Source organism: Pongo abelii, chromosome 12, assembly GCF_028885655.2.
Source record: "Pongo abelii isolate AG06213 chromosome 12, NHGRI_mPonAbe1-v2.0_pri, whole genome shotgun sequence".
NCBI lineage: Eukaryota > Metazoa > Chordata > Mammalia > Primates > Hominidae > Pongo > Pongo abelii.
The window spans coordinates 62,102,446-62,121,865 of NC_071997.2; the positions used below are offsets into that span (position 1 = coordinate 62,102,446).

General features: G+C 42.4%; 1 protein-coding gene and 1 non-coding gene across 18 annotated transcripts in view; both read left to right on the top strand.

Moving 5' to 3' along the window:
- Positions 1 to 320: 320 nt before the first annotated feature.
- TRNAG-CCC (transfer RNA glycine (anticodon CCC)) lies at positions 321 to 391 on the top strand. The gene has a single exon. It is a non-coding gene; the product is annotated as a tRNA-Gly (tRNA).
- A 242-nt stretch (positions 392 to 633) lies between these two features.
- Positions 634 to 19,420, top strand: part of TIA1 (TIA1 cytotoxic granule associated RNA binding protein) — a 38,468-nt gene continuing 19,681 nt past the window's right edge. For 3 of the 17 annotated variants that reach the window (XR_008522371.2, XR_008522372.2, XM_063713616.1), the window contains exons 1-3: positions 679 to 978; positions 13,197 to 13,299; positions 18,533 to 18,631. Coding sequence is in view for 10 of the 17 variants with exons in the window: in XM_063713616.1 (XP_063569686.1) it covers positions 953 to 978; positions 13,197 to 13,299; positions 18,533 to 18,631 (228 nt within the window). In the remaining 7 variants the exon portion in view is untranslated. Of the gene's footprint in view, positions 979 to 13,196; positions 13,300 to 18,532; positions 18,632 to 19,420 lie in introns of those variants that run through there. The other 14 variants (XM_024242141.3, XM_024242144.3, XM_024242139.3 and 11 more) reach the window with 11 other exon arrangements.

Here is a 19,420-nt window from a genome sequence, read left to right on the forward strand (position 1 = left end):
CGCTCAAAAATTTGGCTAGCACCAACGAGGCAAATTCTTAATAAAATCCTTACTTTTTTAAGTAAAACTTTTTTTCTTATTTCTTAAGTAAACATTTTAAATTGAAATATTTTTTCTGTACAGAGAAAGTTGAAACATCCATTCCCATGTTTGGGATGAGAGAAGATAAATTATTTATGTTATTGGAAAACAAGATTATAGACTGTCAATAAACTTTTACTTTTAAATGAATAAATAATACGTGACAATTCTTTTCACATGAAAGCGAATGTCGGCTTCCATTTCCTCCTAAAATATTCTGACGGCAACACACATCAACAGCGCCGCTGGTGTAGTGGTATCATGCAAGATTCCCATTCTTGCGACCCGGGTTCGATTCCCGGGCGGCGCACGAGCGTTTTGCTTCTCGCTCTCTAAAAACCAGATAGCTTGAAGAGTCTTTATATATCTTTCCAAAAGAGGAAAGATTTAGGCTTTTTACTGTCACTGAAGGTTTCCACTCCCTTATAATTCGCGGTCGAAACACTCGAATCCGCAGCCAGAAGACAAAAAAGTTCACGCAAGTCGTGAAGTAGTTAATCCTTGCGCCCGCGCAGTCCGAGACGTCCCTCGCGTCGGGTGGAAGAGCGGCTGCGCAACAAGTGAACCTATGGATTAAGGTGTAGCCGGGCGGCCCGGAGGTTGAGAGTGCAAGGTTATTCTGCGCCTGCGCGGCCCGGGTAACTTTGCTGGCTGCTCCTAGGCTCCCGGCTCGCCGCCATCTTGTATTGGGGCTTCATTGTTCCCGCTGGGCCGGGCGGTTTAGTGTAATTGCCGCCGGAGGAGGAGGCGGAGTAACCTCTGGTCAGCCGAGAAACCCCACTATCCCGTAGCCATAACCGCTTAAACGATTTGGGAGGTAGTGAAGGGCAGGGAGCTGGACCCGGAGGCGCCGGCCGCGACAGCAGCAGCCATGGAGGACGAGATGCCCAAGACTCTGTGAGTCTGGGGCAGCGATGAGGGAGGCGGGATGGTGGTCGTCCCGGAGGGAAGGCCTCGGCCCTGCGCCGCTCCCAGCCTATTGTTCTCCGTGGACACCGGGATATCGTGGTTTTTGTTTCCTTAGCATGCACCTGGATGCTTAGAACCAAGACCCAATCTGTGAGAGGACGAGGTGAAGGGAGACAGGGCTCAACCCTCTCAATTAATCCCTTCACTTTAGCAACACCATTGCATGACCTTTGCTCTCGCCACGGGCCCTCTGTGGTCTTAGACCTGGAGAAAAGACTTCAATTCAGACCTCTTTTTAGAACTCGTCGAACCTTCCTTTTGTCCTATGCTTTCTTTCCTTTTCCCGCTTCTCCCCCTTTTTGATTAACCTCTTCTTATCTTTACAGCCGTCTCCCTTTAATTTTACTTTTGATTTCCTACTGAAATTCTTCCTTTCGTTTTCTTCTCGGTGATAAGATTTTTTTTCCCCCCTCGAGGCTGCTTGTACTCATTTTCAGTGCAGTAAACTTTATTCTTGGAGTTGCCAATTGGAAAAAAGCCAAGCATTTTTCTTTAACCTTTGGCTTTCTTTCTGTAGCACCCACCGACCAAAAAGCCTAACCAGACACCCCAAGGATTTGGAAATCTCACGCAGAAGGAATATATCAATTGAGGGGAAATGGATTTAATATTATTTTTATAGTCGTTTGCTGCTGTTGTGATTGACATGGTGTTGAACGAGCGGGCTGTAAATGCTCTAACATATTTACAGAGAATTTTTAGAGATAGCGTTAAATTATCGGAGCGTGGATATTTTCTTTGTCGTGTGGCTTCCCCCACTGCGTTCTTTGTTTTTCGAAGTATTATCGAATGAGTTGATCCTGCCTTTGTTGGCATTTCTCGGAAGAAGAAAAGCTCAATGAGTTCTTGACATAGCTTTTTGTTTTTCTTGGATGACATAGCTTTTTGTTTATAGTCTTGGAATACTGGCAGTTTGAGAGCTCCATGCATTAAAAATGCAATTTTAGGTTTCTCTTTGCAGCTCTCTAATAAAGTTGCTCTGAAGTACGATGTAATTGTTTTTTTACCTCCAAAATTTTTCCACTTTTAAGTTGCTATTTCTTATCTATATTGGAAATGTGGTTACACTTGTTTTCTTAATAGATTGTCAGTTAATCTGTTAGTAACCTTGAAATTTCTTTTCTCTATTCCTGAGGCTCAGAAAGTATTTTTCAGTAGGACGTAGCAATTAATGCATGACCTTTGTTTTAGGAAAGATTGTATCTGTAGATGAATACTCCCTAAAAAACTACTAGCCTCACGGTGTTGGTGTAATCTCTTCCCTCTTGCCTCTTAGCTATGACAGTCATCAGCATTTGGGGTTAAGGCACTGCTCGTGTTTTATAATGTAAATTTAATATTCTCAGTATTAGTTTGAAAATGTTTAATTTTAAAAACTGCCAGAAGTATCTGACCACTTAACTTTTTAACTTTTTAATTTTGTTTTTACTTTTTAATTTTTTGAGATGGAGTCTCATTTTGTCACCAAGGCTGCAAGGCTAGAGTGCAGTGGTGCGATCTTGGCTCACTGCAACCTCCACCTCCTGGGTTCAAACGATTCTCCTGCCTCACCCTCCCAAGTAGCTGGCATTACATGCGGGCACCACCACGCCCGGCTAAGTTTTGTATTTTTAGTAGAGATGGGGTTTCACCATGTTGGCCAAGCTGGTCTCGTACTCCTGACCTCAGGTGATCCGCCCACCTCGGCCTCCCAGAGTGCTGGGATTACAGGTGTGAGCCACTGCGCCTGGCCTGTCCTCAACTTTTAACTATTACATTTATGACTTATTTTGCCTTGTATCCCTCACTAAAACACCCCATCCAAGAAACTCTTCCTCAAAGTAGTCATACTGTAAAAGTCTTTTCTTGTTTCTACTTCCCTCAACCCAAACTCCTATTTTTCTAGTCAGGCAAACCTTGACCAAACATGAGGGTACTAATCCCTAAGTTTTCCTAGTAGTGTTTTTAATTTTAATGTAAGATTTTTGCTTTAATGACCCTGAAAGTCAGAGGCTTTTAATATATGTTCTTAGCACAGTTCTTAGCACATTAAAAACACAGCCTCTTAATATATGTTCTTAGTGTGGTCCATGGTAAGTGATCAATAAATTTGTTTAAGAAACTGGTATAATTGGCTGGGCACGGTGGCTCACGCCTATAATCCTAACACTTTGGGAGACTGAGGAGGGTGGATCACTTGAGGGCAGGAGTTCAAGACCAGCCTGGCCAACATGGCGAAACCCTGTCTCTACTACAAATACAAAAATTAACTGAGCATGGTGGCGCATGCCTGTAATCCCAGCTACTCGGGAGGCTGAGGAAGGAGAATCGCTTGAACCCGGGAGGTGGAGGTTGCAGTGAGCCGAGGTTGCGCCATTGCACTCCAGCCTGTGCAACAGGAGGGAGGCTCCATCTCAAAAAAAAAAAATCTGGTAGAATTTCAAGCAGTGAATTAAAATTTTACTCTTTCTTGAGGATAAAATAGAGTCTGAATTTTTATCACCCACATACCTAAATGGCTCACTGGAAATGCCTTCATTTGCTACATCTGAGTGTTCGGCATCTCCATGTTAAGTTAGAGAATACCAGTATTTGATTTCTTGTCACCAATACTTTGGAATCATATTCTGAGACAAACTTCCCGAAAGTTTATACTGCAAGGTTATTTTGAGGAGTATTCAGGGTATAGTTAATAAGTTCAAACATTTGTAGTGAGCATATGGGTGATGTATACTACTATTCTCCATGTATAAATTTGAAATTTTCCACAGTAAAAAAATAAAAATACGTGTATAGTGAGTCTGAATTGGCCTTGGTCACTTTAAAAATATTCAACTTGTGAACTAAAAGCTACACACTAGACTAGAAAAACATTGCTGGTGTTAGTTGATGAATGTTAATTCCCTCAAATCCAGACACCTTAATATCCTTTGTGTGGTTTACTCTCAAATGCATGAGTGTTCTCTTTTGAGATAACTATACTGTTATTGTGTGGCTTTCACATTTGCTAAGAGTGCAGATCTGTAAATTATAGACCATCTTTAAAAGCCTGCAGCTGGCCAGGCATGGTGGCTCACACCTGTAATCCCAGCACTTTGGGAAGCCGAGGTGAGTGGATCACCTGAGGTCAGAAGTTCGAGACCAGCCTGGTCAACATGGTGAAACCCCATCTCTACTAAAAATACAAAAATTAGCTAGGTGTGGTGACACATGCCAGTAGCCTCAGCTACTCGGGACTCCGGAGGTTCAGGAAGGAGAATCGCCCAGGAGGTGGAGGTTGCAGTGAGCCAAGATCACGCCACTGCACTCCAGCCTGGATGACAGAGCAAGACGGAGCCCAGTTAGTTGCTGTATACTAATGTGGGCCTTGCCTTTCTTCTGCTCCATGCTCATCTTTCATTCTTGTTGTCTACTCCACTCTCCAAATAGTATTGGCCTTGTAATTTGTATGAAATAAAATCTCTTGTATTGAGAATCAGACCTATCTTTTTTTTTTTTTTTTTTGAGACGGAGCCTCACTCTGTCACCCAGGCTGGAATGCAGTGGCCCGATCTCGGCTCCCTGCAAGCTCCGCCTTCCGGGTTCACGCCATTCTCCTGCCTCAGCCTCCCAAGTAGCTGGGACTGCAGTCGCCCGTCACCACGCCCGGCTAATTTTTTGTATTTTTAGTAGAGACACGGTTTCACTGTGTTAGCCAGGATGGTCTCGATCTCCTGACCTCGCGATCCGCCTGCCTCGGCCTCCCAAAGTGCTGGGATTACAGGCGACAATCAGACCTATTTTAAAGATTAGATTGAAGGAAAGGTTGGCTAAAATGAGATATTTATTGGATAATACTTATGTTTCCAAATAACTGCTAGTAATTAAGAATATGCTAGAAACATTACATTCACTCAGTAATATTGAGAGCATACTACATGGCTGTCACTCTTCTGGGAACTGGGGATATGGTAGTACATATAATAGACCTTTTACAAATTTACATAAGTAATTACGTTAGATGGTAATAAGTGCTATGGAGAAACATAATGCAGGGTATGCATGGTAAGGAGGAAGGGGTGGATATTTATAGAGAATAATAAAGGAAGGTCATCCTTTGATAAGTGACATTTGAGGAAAAAAGTGAAGGAGATGAGGGAGAGTCATGCTTCTATCTGAAGGAGGAGCACCCTAGAAAGAGCTAGTGCAAGGGGCCCTTGGGGGCAGGGCATGCTGGTTGCTTAGCCTCAAGAGAGTAAATGTAGTAGAGGAGTAGGAAATGAGGTCAGAATGATAAATGGGAATGTTAGGGGAGATAGAAAATGCCAGATCATACGGGTCCTTATGAGGGCTATCTTATCTGAGTAGGAATGGAAGCTGTAAGTGGGTTTCAAGCAGAGTAGTGGTATAGCCTATCTTAACCTTAAAACTGGCAGAAGCAAGTAGCCTAGTCAGGAAGCCAATCCAGGTGTGAGAGAAAGCAGTGCCTGTAATTGTAGTTAGTGCCGGTGAAAGTGATGGGAAGTAATTGAATTATGGATATGTTTTGAAAATAGAGCAGCAGGAATTACCAGTGGCTTAGATGTGGCATGTGAGAATGATGTCAACAATAAATGGATTTATTTTAAAATGTGTAATATCAGTTATCTAAAATGTTACAGTTTGTTGCAAAATATAAGTAAAAATGAAAAGTCTTGAGGATCTATATCCCTTAAGGTGTCTGCAGGCATAGTATTGAATACATTTGTTCAAGCTGGTTTACCTAGTGAAGGAGGTCCCAACTAGTAAGGCAGTTTCAGCCATCTCTTGTAACAGATTATTCTTTGTGATGGGTATACATTTGTTAAATAATAATAAGGTTAGGATGCTGATGTATAGTATATACACAAGCACTTACTATTCTACACAATTTATTTTTATTTTTTTAATTGAGATAGGGTCTCATCCTGTTGTCCAGGCTCTGGCGCAGTGGTGTGATCACAGCTCACTGTAGCCTCGACCTCTCAGGCCCAGGGTATCTTCCCACCTCAGCCTCCTGAATAGCTGGGACTACAGGCATGTGCCACCATGTCTGGCTAATTTTTAAAAATATTTGTAGAGAAGCGATCTCACTGTGTTGCCCAGGCTGGTCTCCAACTCCTGGGCTCAAGCGATTTTCCCACCTTAGCCTCCCAAAGTGCTGGGATTATAGGTGTGAGCCAGCATGCCTGGTGTTTACACAGTTCTTCATTAGCAAAAGACATAACTAATCTTTTCCTCCTAGGGTAACTTAAGCAAAATGAGAGAATTTTCTAGCAAATTGCAAATGTTCAGAAGTCATTCTGAGACAGTACATTTAACTCTTTAACAGATATTTATAGAGCAATAAATATCACTGCAATGATATTGCAATGTTCCAGGCAGTGTTCTAGACTAGCAGTCCCCAGCCTTTTTGGCACCGCGACCAGTTTTGTGGAAGACAATTTTTCCATGGGCGGGATGGTTTCAGGATGAAACTGTTCCACCTCAGAACATCAGGCATTAGATAAATTCTCATAAGGACACACAACCTAGATCCCTTGCATGCCCAGTTCACAAATGCTGCTGATCTTACAGGAGGCAGAGCTCAAGCAGTAATGCTCCTTCCCCTGCTGCTCATCTCCTGCTGTGTGGCCCAGTTCCTAACAGGCCATGGACACATACTGGTCCATGGCCTGGGGGGAGTTGGGGACCCCTGTTCTAGACGGTAGATACCAACTAAGAATAAAAATGAAAACCTCTTATGGAATTTATTATTAGGTAAAAAACTATTCATAGTTTTTACTCAAATTTTCAGAGACCTTATCAAAAATTCTGCCTTTTTTTTTTTTTTTTTTTTTGAGACGGAGTCTCTGTCACCCAGGCTGGACTGCAGTGGCGAGGTATCGGCTCACCGCAACCTCCACTTCCCGGGTTCGGGTGATTCTTTTGCCCACCATCACACTTGGCTAATTTTTTGTGTTTTTAGTAGAGACGAGTTTCAACATGTTGGCCAGGATGGTCTGGATCTCCTGACCTCGTGATCGGCCCACCTCGGCCTCCCAAAGTGCTGGGATTACAGGCGTGAGCCACCACTCCCAGCTAATCCTGAAAATTTCTTATAGGCACAAGAGTCAGGTGAGAGTAGATACAGAAGAGATGCAGAGATAGTATACAGAGTTTTGTTTTCTGCAGGGGAAGGTTTTGCGGAAGAATGGCATGATAACCTTCATCTAGCATCCCTTAATGTTACCATCTTATATAACCATGGTATAATTATCAAAATTAAGAGATTAACACTATAGGCTTTATTCCAATTTTTCCACTGATATCCTTTTTATATTCTAGGATCCAATTCAGGAAAATACCACATTGCATTTCATCATCGTCTGTTTATTCTCCTTCATTCTGTAAGATGTCTTTCTGACCTTAACACTTTTTTTTCTTTTTTTAGAGGTAAGGTCTCACTCTGTTGCCCAGACTGGAGTGCAGTGGCACAATCATTGTTCACTTCAGCTTCCCAAGTAGCTGGAACTACAGGTGCACACCACCACACCCAGCTAATTTTTTCTTATTTTTTGTAGAGACGGCATATCACTATGTTGCCCTAGCTGGTCTCAAATACTGGCCTCAAGTGAATCTCTCACCACGGCCTCCCAAAGCACTGGGTTTACAGGTGTGAGCCACCACACCCCACCGACACTTTGGAAGGGTACTGTTTCTCCTGTTCTCCAAAATCACCACGACTTCTTTTTTCTTAACTTACTCTATTGGTTAGAAGTAAGTCACCGAGGCTAGCTCACACTCAGGAAGAGGAAGATTAAGTTATACTTCCTGGAGGGAGGTATATCCAAAGAATTCATAGTCATGTAAAACCACTAGTTCATTGGTCAAAACTTTTTTTTTTTTTTTTTTGAGACAGAGTCTCGCTCTGTTGCCAGGCTGGAGTGCAGTGGCATGATCTCGGCTCACTGCAACCTCTGCCTCCCGGGTTCAAGCGATTCTCCTGCCTCGGCCTCCCTAGTAGCTGAAACTACAGGCACGCGCCACCATGCCCAGCTAATTTTTTGTATTTTTTAGTAGAGACGGGGTTTCGCTATGTTGGCCAGGATGATCTTGATCTCCTGACCTGTGATCCGCCTTGGTCTCCCAAAGTGCTGGGATTACAGGCATGAGCCACCGCACCTGGCCCAAAACCAATTTTTAAGAAATATTTTAGGGGAGGTACTTTGAGGCTATGCAGATACCCTGTTTCCCCTTTTAAGGTTTCATCAACTAATGTGAGCTTCCATGGGTGGATCTTCCTATAGAAATTATTACTGTGGTGTTTTAATGGTGATTTTCTATTTCTCTCATTCTTTCTACATTTATTAATTCTGTAAGAAAAAACTATTTTCCCCTCATCCAGGATCCATTTAAACATTATTCATTGTATTTGGTTGTCAGTGTTTTTTATGTCCTTTTTTTTGGTGGGGGGGGCAGGGAGGGCAGTGTCTTGCTCTGTCACCCCGGCTGGAGTACTGTGGTGTAATATCAGCTTACTGCAATGTCCACCTCCCAAGTTCAAGTGATTCTTGTGCCTCCCCTTCCCAGGTAGCTGGGATTACAGGCATGCGCCACCACACCTGGCTGATTTTTGTATTTCTTGTAGTAGAGATGAGGTTTCACCATGTTGGCCAGGCTGGTCTCTAACTCCTGGTCTCAAGTGAACTGCCTGCCTCAGCCTCCTGAAGTGCTAGGATTTCAGGCTTGAGCCACTGTGCCCAGCTTTCTGTTTCTTTTATTTATTTATATCTTAGAAATGAGGTCTTGCTATGTTCCCAGGCTGGACTCAAACTCCTGGGTTCAAGGGATCCACCCACCTCAGCCTCTCAAGTAGCTGGGGCTGTGGGCTTGTGCCACCACTCCCTTTTATTCAAGAACAGTCATTTGTTGTTTTTGTTTTAGGACAATAATTTCTTGAAGAGACTGAGTTGTCTTATAAAATGTCCCACATCTGGATTCATGGAATTGTTTTATTTGCCTAATATCCTATAAACTTAAATCTAATTTTCAGCTTGGTTAGATTTAGGTTAGACTTTTTTATGTACATATTTCATAGGTGATACTGTGTAATTCATATTATGTATAGGCAGTGTCTCATTGGTCGTTGCCCATCTATAAAATAATTGAAAATTTTATCACTGGGTCATAGTGGTAACAGCCAAAGCTCTCATTTTTAAGGTAAGGTTTTCCCTTTGCAATTTATTAAGTAATCTATGTGATAACTTTGACACCTTGTGACTATTTCCACACCAGCTGTTCATGTAGTAGTTTAAGCATAAATTAAAGATCCTTGCCTGAATCAGTTATTTCATTAGGGTTTACACATTGTTAATTTAATAGTATCTTTCTACATTTATTAACTAGCATTCTTCTGTAAAGAAGAACTTTTCTAAACTAGAGCTATTAGATTACACTCTTTAGTAGGAGTTCCTACTTAGTAGGATAAATGCTTAATTCTGTCTCTTTTTCAGAATAAAGACTTGGTGTAGTAATAACTCCCAATACTGGTAAATTGCTGTTGGGTAAATGTTGCTGTTACTTTCTCTTTTGAGTACCATTATTTTAACTGATCGTTAAATGTCATTTGTTATTAAGACTCAGCATTTCTTCCTTTGCCATCTTAACCTTTTCCGAAGGCTTCGTGTTAAGCACTCAATATGTGTTTGTTGAATGGTAGATGGAAAGAAGAAATTGATTCCACACTTTGTGAGCATGTATGAATGTTTACTTTTCTGGGGAGAAAGTCCATACCTTGTATCAAATTTTCTGAAGGGTACCTGAGACACAAATGAGAAACTACCATTCTGGGGAGACTGCATTTCCTGATTCCAGAACTGATAAACCTCTAACTCTGTAAAATGACGAGAGGTAATCTCATCTCAAAATCTCATTTAAAAACTTATTTATAAACCCTTTATTGGCCGGGCGCAGTGGCTCACGCCTGTAATCCCAACACTTTGGGAGGCCGAGGCAAGTGGATCACGAGGTCAGGAGATCGAGACCATCCTGGCTAACATGGTGAAACCCCATCTCTACTAAAAATACAAAAAATCAGCCGGGCGTGGTGGCGGGTGCCTGTAGTCCCAGCTACTCGGGAGGCTGAGGCAGGAGAATGGCGTGAACCCGGGAGGTGGAGCTTGCAGTGAGCCGAGATCGCGCCACTGCACTCCAGCCTGGGCGACAGAGCAAGACTCCATCTCAAAATAAATAAATAAATAATAAACCCTTTATTTTTTTTAAGAGATAGAATTTTGCTCTGTCACCTGGGATGGAGTGCAGTGGCATAATCATAGCTTACTGCAGCCTCTTAACTCCTGGGTTCAAGTGATCTTCCCACCTCAGCATCCGAAGTAGCTGGGACCATGCCATGGACATAGAGCCACCATGTCCAGCTAATTTTTTATCTTTATTTTTATTTTTGGTAGAGACGGGGGTCTCACTGTATTGACTGGGCTGATCTTGAACTCCTTGGCTAAAGTGATCTTCCCACCTTGGCCTCCAAAAGTGCTGGGATTACAGATGTGAACCACTGCCCCTAGTCTAAACCCTTTAAATGAAGATCATCATAGTCTTATGGTCTTGTAATGCACGATTTATATTTTTATTGATTACCAACTCACAATCTGTGATCTTTCTACTCCCTTTCACCCCTCTTCTACCGATCAGTAATGTTAAATGGAAGGTTTCTCATCCCACTGTAAGCATTCAAAACAACTGATAATTTACCTATAACTTTTCAAAAATGTGTTCATTGCATAACCAAAGTCTACCTAAATTGAACAAATAAGGGAAATAATGTTAATTTAAAAATTGGGGGTACCAGCCTGGCCAATATGCTGAAACTCCGTCTCTACCAAAAATATAAAAAAATTAGCTGGGCGTGGTGACGGGCGCCTGTAGTCCCAGCTACGCGGGTGGCTGAGGCAGGAGAATCACTTGAACCTGGGAGGCGGAGGTTGCAATGAGCTGAGATCACAACACTGCATTCCAGCCTGGGTGACAGAGCGAGACTTTGTCCAAAAAAAATAAAAATAAAAATTGGGGGAACGTCAGTGTTCTTAGTAGTAGTAATACCATAGGAGTAGAAGTAATTGCAATGCCTCTTAGCTTTGATGGTATATTTTTATTTTTTATTTTTTATTGAGATCGACTCTCGCTCTGTTGCCCAAGCTGGAGTGCAGTGGCACCATCTCGGCTCACTGCAAGTTCCGTCTCCCAGGTTCATGCCGTTCTCCTGCCTCAGCCTCCCGAGTAGCCAGGACTACAGGCGCCCACCACCACGCCCAGCTAATTTTTTATATTTTTATTAGAGACGAGGTTTCATCGTGTTAGCCAGGATAGTCTTGATCTCCTGACCTCGTGATCCGCCCGCCTCGGCCTCCCAAAGTGCTGGGATTACAGGTGTGAGCCACCACGCCCAGCCTTTTTTTTTCTTTTTTAAGACAGTCTTGCTCCATCACCCAGGCTGGAGTGCAGTGGCATGATCGGGGCTCGTTGTAACCTCTGCCTCCTGGGTTCAAGCAATTCTCATGCCTCAGCCGCTCCCCAGTAGCTGGGATTACAGGCAGGCACCACCACGCCTGGCTAATTTTTGTGTTTTTAGTAGAGAAGGGGTTTCACTACGTTGGCCAGGCTGGTGTCAAACTCCTGGCCTCAAGTAATCCACCCTCCTCAGCCTCCCAAAGTGCTGGGATTACAGGTGTGAGCCACCACGCCCAGCCATTATTGTATAAGATATTTTATATAACTAATGATGATTCATTTGAGTGTTTTTAAAGCTTGTCTTCCTAAGGTAAGCCTGGAAACTTAGAAACAAGCAATCAATTTGCAGAACCATGACTAAAACAGACATGCACATACTAGCTTCCCCTTCACTAGCAAGGTGTAATATATTTTCTTTTTTCTTTTTTGAGACATAGTCTCACTCTGTTGCCCAGGCTGGAGTGCAGTGGTGCAACCTCAGCTAACCCAGCCTCTGCCTCCTGGGTTCAAGTGATTCTCCTGCCTCAGCCTCCCAAGTAGCTGGGTTTACAGATGTGTACCACCATGCCTGGCTAATTTTTGTGTTTTTAGTAGAGACAGGGTTTCACCATGTTTACCAGGCTGGTCTCAACTCCTGGCCTCAGGTGATCTTCCCATCTTGGCTTCCCAAAGTGCTGGGATTACAGGCGTGAGCCACCACACCTAGCTAATATATTTTCAAATAACATACTTGACATCTGTTTTCAAAGAGATTTTGAAGTGTTGGCAAACTTTTAAAAGTTACTCCCAAATATTATAGTTTAAGGCAAAGATCTGCCTATTTCTCAAGTTTAATTTTTAATGAACAACTTTAGAAACTGATAGAGAATAAGCAAATTAAAAATGGTAAATCAAGGGCTGGGCACAATGCCTCATGCCTGTAATCTTTAAGATTACACTTTGGGAGGCCAAGGCGGGCAGATCCCTTGAACCCAGGAGTTTGAGACCAGCTCAGCAACATGGTGAAACCCCTTCTCTACAGAAAATGTGAAAAAATTAGCCAGATATGATGGCACACGCATGTGGTCCCAGCTACTTGGGAGGCTGAGGTGGGAGAATCCCTTGTGCCCAGGAGGTGGAGGTTGTAGTGAGCCAAGATTGTGCCACTACACTCTAGTCTAGGCAACCCAGCAAGACCTTGTCTGAAAAACAAAAATAAATTGAGGTAAATTGAGCTGGGTGTGGTGGTTCCTCTAGTCCGTTACTCAGGAGGCCAAGGCAGTAGGTTTGCTTGAGGCCAGGAGTTTGAGAGCAGCCTGAGCAATATAGCCAGACTATTTCTCTTTAAAAAAAAAAAAAAAAGACCGGGTGCAGTGTCTCACACCTGTAATTTCAGCACTTTGGGAGGTTGAGGCGGGCGGATCACCTGAGGTCAGGAGTTGGAGACCAGCCTGACCAACATGGAGAAACCCCGTCTCTACTAAAAATACAAAATTAGCTGGGTGTGGTCACACATGCCTGTAATCCCAGCTACTTGGGGAGGCTGAGGCAGGGGAATCACTTGAACCCTGGAGGCGGAGGTTGTGGTGAGCCGAGATCGTGCCATTGCACTCTATCCTGGGCAACAAGAGGGAAACTCCGTCTCAAAAAAAAAAAAAGGTAAATTGTTTTTCTTTGTGTTTCAGATACGTCGGTAACCTTTCCAGAGATGTGACAGAAGCTCTAATTCTGCAACTCTTTAGCCAGATTGGACCTTGTAAAAACTGCAAAATGATTATGGATGTAAGGGTATTTTACTTAGTTAACTTTATTCTTTTTTTTTTTTACACATTACTTAAAGCGATTGCTTGGAAGGAATTCTTAGTTTACCATGGTCTAAATATAGTATAAATTATTAGTTTACTGTAGTCTAAATATAGTTTTAGTTTACCATATTCTAAATTAATAGGGATTTTAGTGAATTTGTAATGAACCTGTTTTGACAGCTGAATTTAATTTGTTTTATTACATGATGGAAGATGACAATAGAACTAGTTATTTCTAGATCAGATGGGAACTATGTATATGTGGGCTCTTTCAGGTGCATTGAGGCATCAGAAATGTTTATATGTGGTGTCAATTGGCTAATAAATTCAGCTCTTACAATTAAATTGGAAAACAGGTTTAAAAATAATAGGCATTTGGTATAGTGAAGGTATTTTTAACTTTATTTTTAAAGGTCATCATTCAAGTTTTTCTTGTATTTAGGCAATTCCTATTTATGAGACCTTAATGTATTAAAACACACACACACACAACACACACACAAACACAACTCATTCATCTAATTGGTGTTAACCCTGAATCATAATATGTATAAAAAGACATTTAGGGAACATTTACCCCATTTCCCTGGAGTCTTTGTCTCCTGGTTGGGGGGAAAAGACTTTGAATTTTTTTTTGAGACGGAGTTTCGGTCTTGTTGCCCAGGCTGGAATACAATGGTGCGATCTCGGCTCACTGCAACCTCCACCTCCTGGGTTCAAGCAATTCTTCTGGCTCAGCCTCCCAAGTAGCTGGGATTACAGGCATGTGCCACCACACCTGGCTTATTTTGTATTTTTAGTAGAGATGGGGTTTCTCCATGTTGGTCAGGCTGGTTTCAAACTCCCGACCTTAGGTGATCCACCTGTCTTGGCCTCCCAAAGTGCTGAGATTACAGGTATGAGCCACCGTACCCGACCTAAATTTTTTAATGGGAAAGGCAATGTTAAAGAGAAATCCTTTTGTCCCATGGTCTCTCCTTTCTGTAAACTTTTGGGTTGTTTGTTTGTTTGTTTGTTTGTCTTGAAAGACAGGGTATTGGTATAGCCACTGCACCCAGCCTACTATAAACTTTCAGTTTTCTTTTCTCCAGAAAAGACAATCATGTATGTGTGTATGTGTATCTGTTACCTTCTTTCCTGTTGTATTCCAGCTCATCTGTTTTTTACTTGATATTTTTAAAAGTAATTATTTAGCCGGGCACAGTGGCTCACACCTGTAATCCCAGCACTTTGGGAGGCCGAGGCGGGCGGATCATGAGGTCAAGAGTTCGAGACTAGCCTGACCAACATGGTGAAACCCTGTCTCTACTAAAAATACCAAAATTAGCCGGACATGGTGGCAAGCGCCTGTAATCCCAGCTACTCAGGAGGCTAAGGCAGTAGAATCATTTGAACCCAGGAGGCGAAGGTTGCAGTGAGCCAAGATTGCACCATTGCACTCCAGCCTGGGTGACAGAGGGAGACTGTCTCAAAAATATATATTTATCCAATTGGCTTTGATTTGTTGTCTTAGATCTTAAAATGTTGTCAGACCTTTGTTCTGATGCTGCAAAATCATCTGCATATTATATAGATGAAATCAACAAAGAGTTATGTTCTTTTATTCTATCACATTTAATACTGGTATGCCTTTGGATAAAGGAGAAAAAATCCCTGTACCCATAGAGAAAGACAGGAGGGAAAGATGGGGAAAAATGAAGAGGAATTTAAAACCAGTCTTTCCTTAATCTAGATCTCCTTACTTATTCCAATGGTAGCATTTATGGAAAATTTGCTGCCTGTCAATTACTTTAATACATTGTCACAAATGCTCAATAGAAACATAAAGAAGGTGTTATTCTCATTTCATGTATGAGGAAATGAGGCAAAGCAAGGCTGTAAACCCCAGTTGATTTATCCGAATATAAATCTTCTCCATTGGTTTGCCTGCTGCTACCCTCTCTCTGGCTGGTCATATATTTCCCTGGGGAAAGATCATTAGACAAAATGTTAATGATTGCCTTGGCTACAGAAAAAAACAGGTTAGCCTTTGCCACTTTTTATCATTTGTGGATTCTTATCGCTCACAAGCTTAGATTTTTATAATTGAAATCTAAATTCCAGTCTGTTCACATTCTGAGACTAATGTTCACATTTATAAATTTTATGCTTCCTGGACTGATAATATGCTGATAATATGTTTATATGCTTCGATTCTTATTTAAAAAGTTAAAGTTTTTTCTGCATATAAATTAAGTAAACCATATTCTTTTTTATTTATTTACTCTTAAATGCAAGTGACTTTTTCTTTTTTTTTTTTTAGACAGAGTCTCACTCTGTTGCCCAGGCTGGAGTGCAATGGCATGATCTCAGCTCACTGCAAACTCTGCCTCCCAGGTTCAAGCTATTCTCCTGCCTCAGCCTCCTAAGTAGCTGGGATTACAGGCATGCGCCACCACACCTGGCTAGTTTTTGTATTTTCAGTAGAGACAGGGTTTCACCATGTTGGCCAGGTGGTCTCGATCTCCTGATGTCATGATCCACCCACCCCAGGTTCCCAAAGTGCTGGGATTACAGGCGTGAGCCACCACACCCAGCCGCAAGTGACTTTTTCTAACTTCATTTCAGTGTTGCCTGTCAGCATTGATCTTGGTAATAGAATTCCCATTGTGTTTTATTAGTTTGAGTTATATAACATTTTTATTCTCTAATTTTTTTAGACAAAATATGGTCCCAATATATTAAACTTTGTCTTGGCCTTGTTGCTTTAAAATTTCTACAAGTCATTGCCAGTGACTCTCAAACTGTTAATTGTGGATGTACACAGTGACTGATGCCTGTAATCCCAACACTTTGGGAGGCAGAGGCTGGAGAATCACTTGGGCCTAGGAATTTGAGACCAGCCTGGGCAACATAACAAGACCACATCTCTTAAAAAAAATTAAGTAAAAAGTATTAATTGTACTTGAAATAAAATTGTATATTCCTCTATTTTAGTAGCTTTCTAGTCTTTTGAATTAGTTTTTTATTTTAACAAATCTGTTTAGGAGGCTATGGAAAGAATTTTAAAATGGCCTATAATGTCATTTGATATTTTACACTATAGGTGTAAAAATTGGAATTTTTTTCTGCTACTTTAATTTATAATTAAACATCCAGGTTCTATTTATCACATAGCCTCACCTACCTGGAACACCAGCAGAAAAGGGAAGATTTTTTTTTTTTTTTTTTGAGACAGAGTCTCACTGTGCGCCCAGACTGGAATCCAGTGGCACAATCTCGGCTCACTGCAACGTCCGCCTCCCGGGTTCAAGTGAATCTCCTGCCTCAGCCTCCCGAGTAGCTGGGATTACAGGTGAACGCCACCACACCCAGCTAATTTTTGTATTTTTAGTAGAGATGAGGTTTCACCATTTTGGCCAGACTAGGCTCGAACTCCTGACCTCAGGTGATCCACCTGCCTCATCCTCCCAAAGTGCTGAGATTACAGGCATGAGCTACTGTGCCCGGCCAAGGGAAGATAATTTTTTTTTTTTGAGACAGAGTTTCACTCTTGTTGCCCAGGCTGGAGTGCAATGGCATGATCTCAGCTCACCGCAACCTTTGCCTCCAGGGTTCAAGCGATTCTCCTGCCTTAGCCTCCTGAGTAGCTGGGATTACAGGCATGCACCACCACACCCAGCTAATTTTGTATTTTTAGTAGAGACAGGGTTTCACCATGTTGGTCAGGCTGGTCTCGAACTCCTGACCTCAGGTGATCAGCCCACCTTGGTCTCCCAAAGTGCTGGGATTACAGGTGTGAGCCATCACACCTGGCCGGGAAGATAATTTTTTTTCTTTTTTTTTTTTTTTTTTTTTGAGACGGAGTCTGGCTGTGTCGCCCAGGCTGTAGTGCAGTGGCACAATCTCGGCTCACTGCACACTGCAGGTTCCGTCTCCTGGGTTCACGCCATTCTCCTGCCTCAGCCTCCCGAGTTAGCTGGAACTACAGGTGCCCGCCACCACGCCCGGCTAATTTTTTGTATTTTTAGTAGAGACAGGGTTTCACCGTGCTAGCCAGGATGGTGTCGATCTCCTGACCTCGTGATCTGCCCTCCTCGGCCTCCCAAAGTGCTGGGATTACAGGTGTGAGCCACCACGCCCGGTGGGAAGATAATTTTTTAAAGGCTTCTGAGCAAGCAAAAAATTGATGTCAGAAAGTTCACATTCTAAAACCTATTCTAAAATTTTACTTACCAGAGAATCTCTTCAGTTTTCAGAGCCTATTTACCTGTATTTTAAAACAGATTTAAGAAGGTTGGCTAAGATTTTCTGCTACTCAGCAAACTAGTAGCAGCAAGGAGCAATGTACATTTGTAGCAGTAAAAAGTAACTTATAACAGGGAGGGGATAGAAAAATCATAAAAAGCCGAAGTGAGACTTCAGAACCTAGGAGTTCAGTCAAATTTAATCTGTGTAGCTTGAACAAATGGTTATATGATGATGGGGTATGTGTAGCTATATATCCAGTTAGGATACCTAGTCATTAATATTAAATTATAGTACTATAGTATAACCTGTTGAAGAAAATAGCTATGTATAAAAGCAGTGTGATTTTAAGTGTTGGCTTTTTTTTTTACTTTTTAATTATTTTAGAGAGGATCTTGCTGTGTTGCCCAGGCTGGATTCAAACTCCTAGGCTCAAGCATTCCTCCCTCCTCAGCCTCCTAAAGTAGCTGGGACTACAGGAGCTCTCCACCAGGCCTGGCTGTTTACTTTTTTTTTTCTTTTCTTTTTTTTTTTTTTTTTGAGACGGAGTCTTGCTCTGTCGCCCAGGCTGGAGTGCAATGGCGCAGGCTCGGCTCACTGCAACCTCCACCTCCTGGGTTCAAGCAGTTCTCCTGCCTCAGCCTCCCGAGTAGGTGGGATTACAGGAGCCTGCCACCATGCCTGGCTAATTTTTGTATTTTTTTTTAATAGAGACAGGGTTTCACCACGTTGGCCAAGCTGGTCTCAAACTGCTGACCTCATGGTCCACCTGCCTTGGCCTCCCAAAGTGCTGGGATTACAGGCGTGAGCCACCTCACCCAGCCTACTTTTTTAAATCTAAAATTTACTTGCGGAATAGACCATTCATTCTCCATGGCCTGATAACTTAGATGTTTACAACTTGGTTTAAGATTTTTTTTTTTTTACATAATTTTAAGGTAATGGGTGAATAAAGCTTAAAATTGGCTTTTGTGTTTCTTCTCCCACAGACAGCTGGAAATGATCCCTATTGTTTTGTGGAGTTTCATGAGCATCGTCATGCAGCTGCAGCATTAGCTGCTATGAATGGACGGAAGATAATGGGTAAGGTAAGCTGTCGTAATTAAAGAAGGTGACTTGCACTGAAAAAATTTAAGTTATATATGATTTTGTTTCCTTTTTAGAAACATTAAACACTTTTTTTTTTTTTTTTTTTTTGAGACGGAATTTTGCCCTTGTTGCCCAATCTGGAGTGCAGTGGCGCAGTCTTGGCTCACTGCAACCTCTGCCTCCCGGGTTCAAGTAATTCTCCTGCCTCAGCCTCCCTAGTAGCTGGGATTACAGGCACGCACCACCACATCCGGCTAATTTTTCATATTTTTAGTAGAAATGAGGTTTCACCATGTTAGTTGAGACTGGTCTCAAACTCCTGACCTCAGGTGATCCGCCTGCCTCGGCCTCCCAAAGTGTTGGGATTATAGGTGTGAGCCACCGCGCCTGGCTGAAACATTAAACACTTTATAGCAAAAGGTCAGTTATTGACATATAATATTAAAAAGGTAGGATAAAGCTTTTAGAGGGCAGAGGCTTGTATTTATGTTAGTATTTTCTTTTTTTTTTTTTTGAGTTGGGTCTCGCTTTGTCGCCCAGGCTGGAGTGCAGCGGCGTGATCTCAGCTCACTGCAAGCTCCGCCTCCCGGGTTCATGCCATTCTCCAGCCTCAGCATCTGGAGTAGCTGGGACTACAGGCGCCCACCACCACGCCTGGCTAATTTTTTGTATTTTTAGTAGAGACAGGGTTTCACCATGTTGGGCAGGATGGTCTCAGTCACCTGACCTCATGATCCAGTCTGCCCGTCTCGGCCTCCCAAAGTGCTGGGATTACAGGTGTAAGCCAC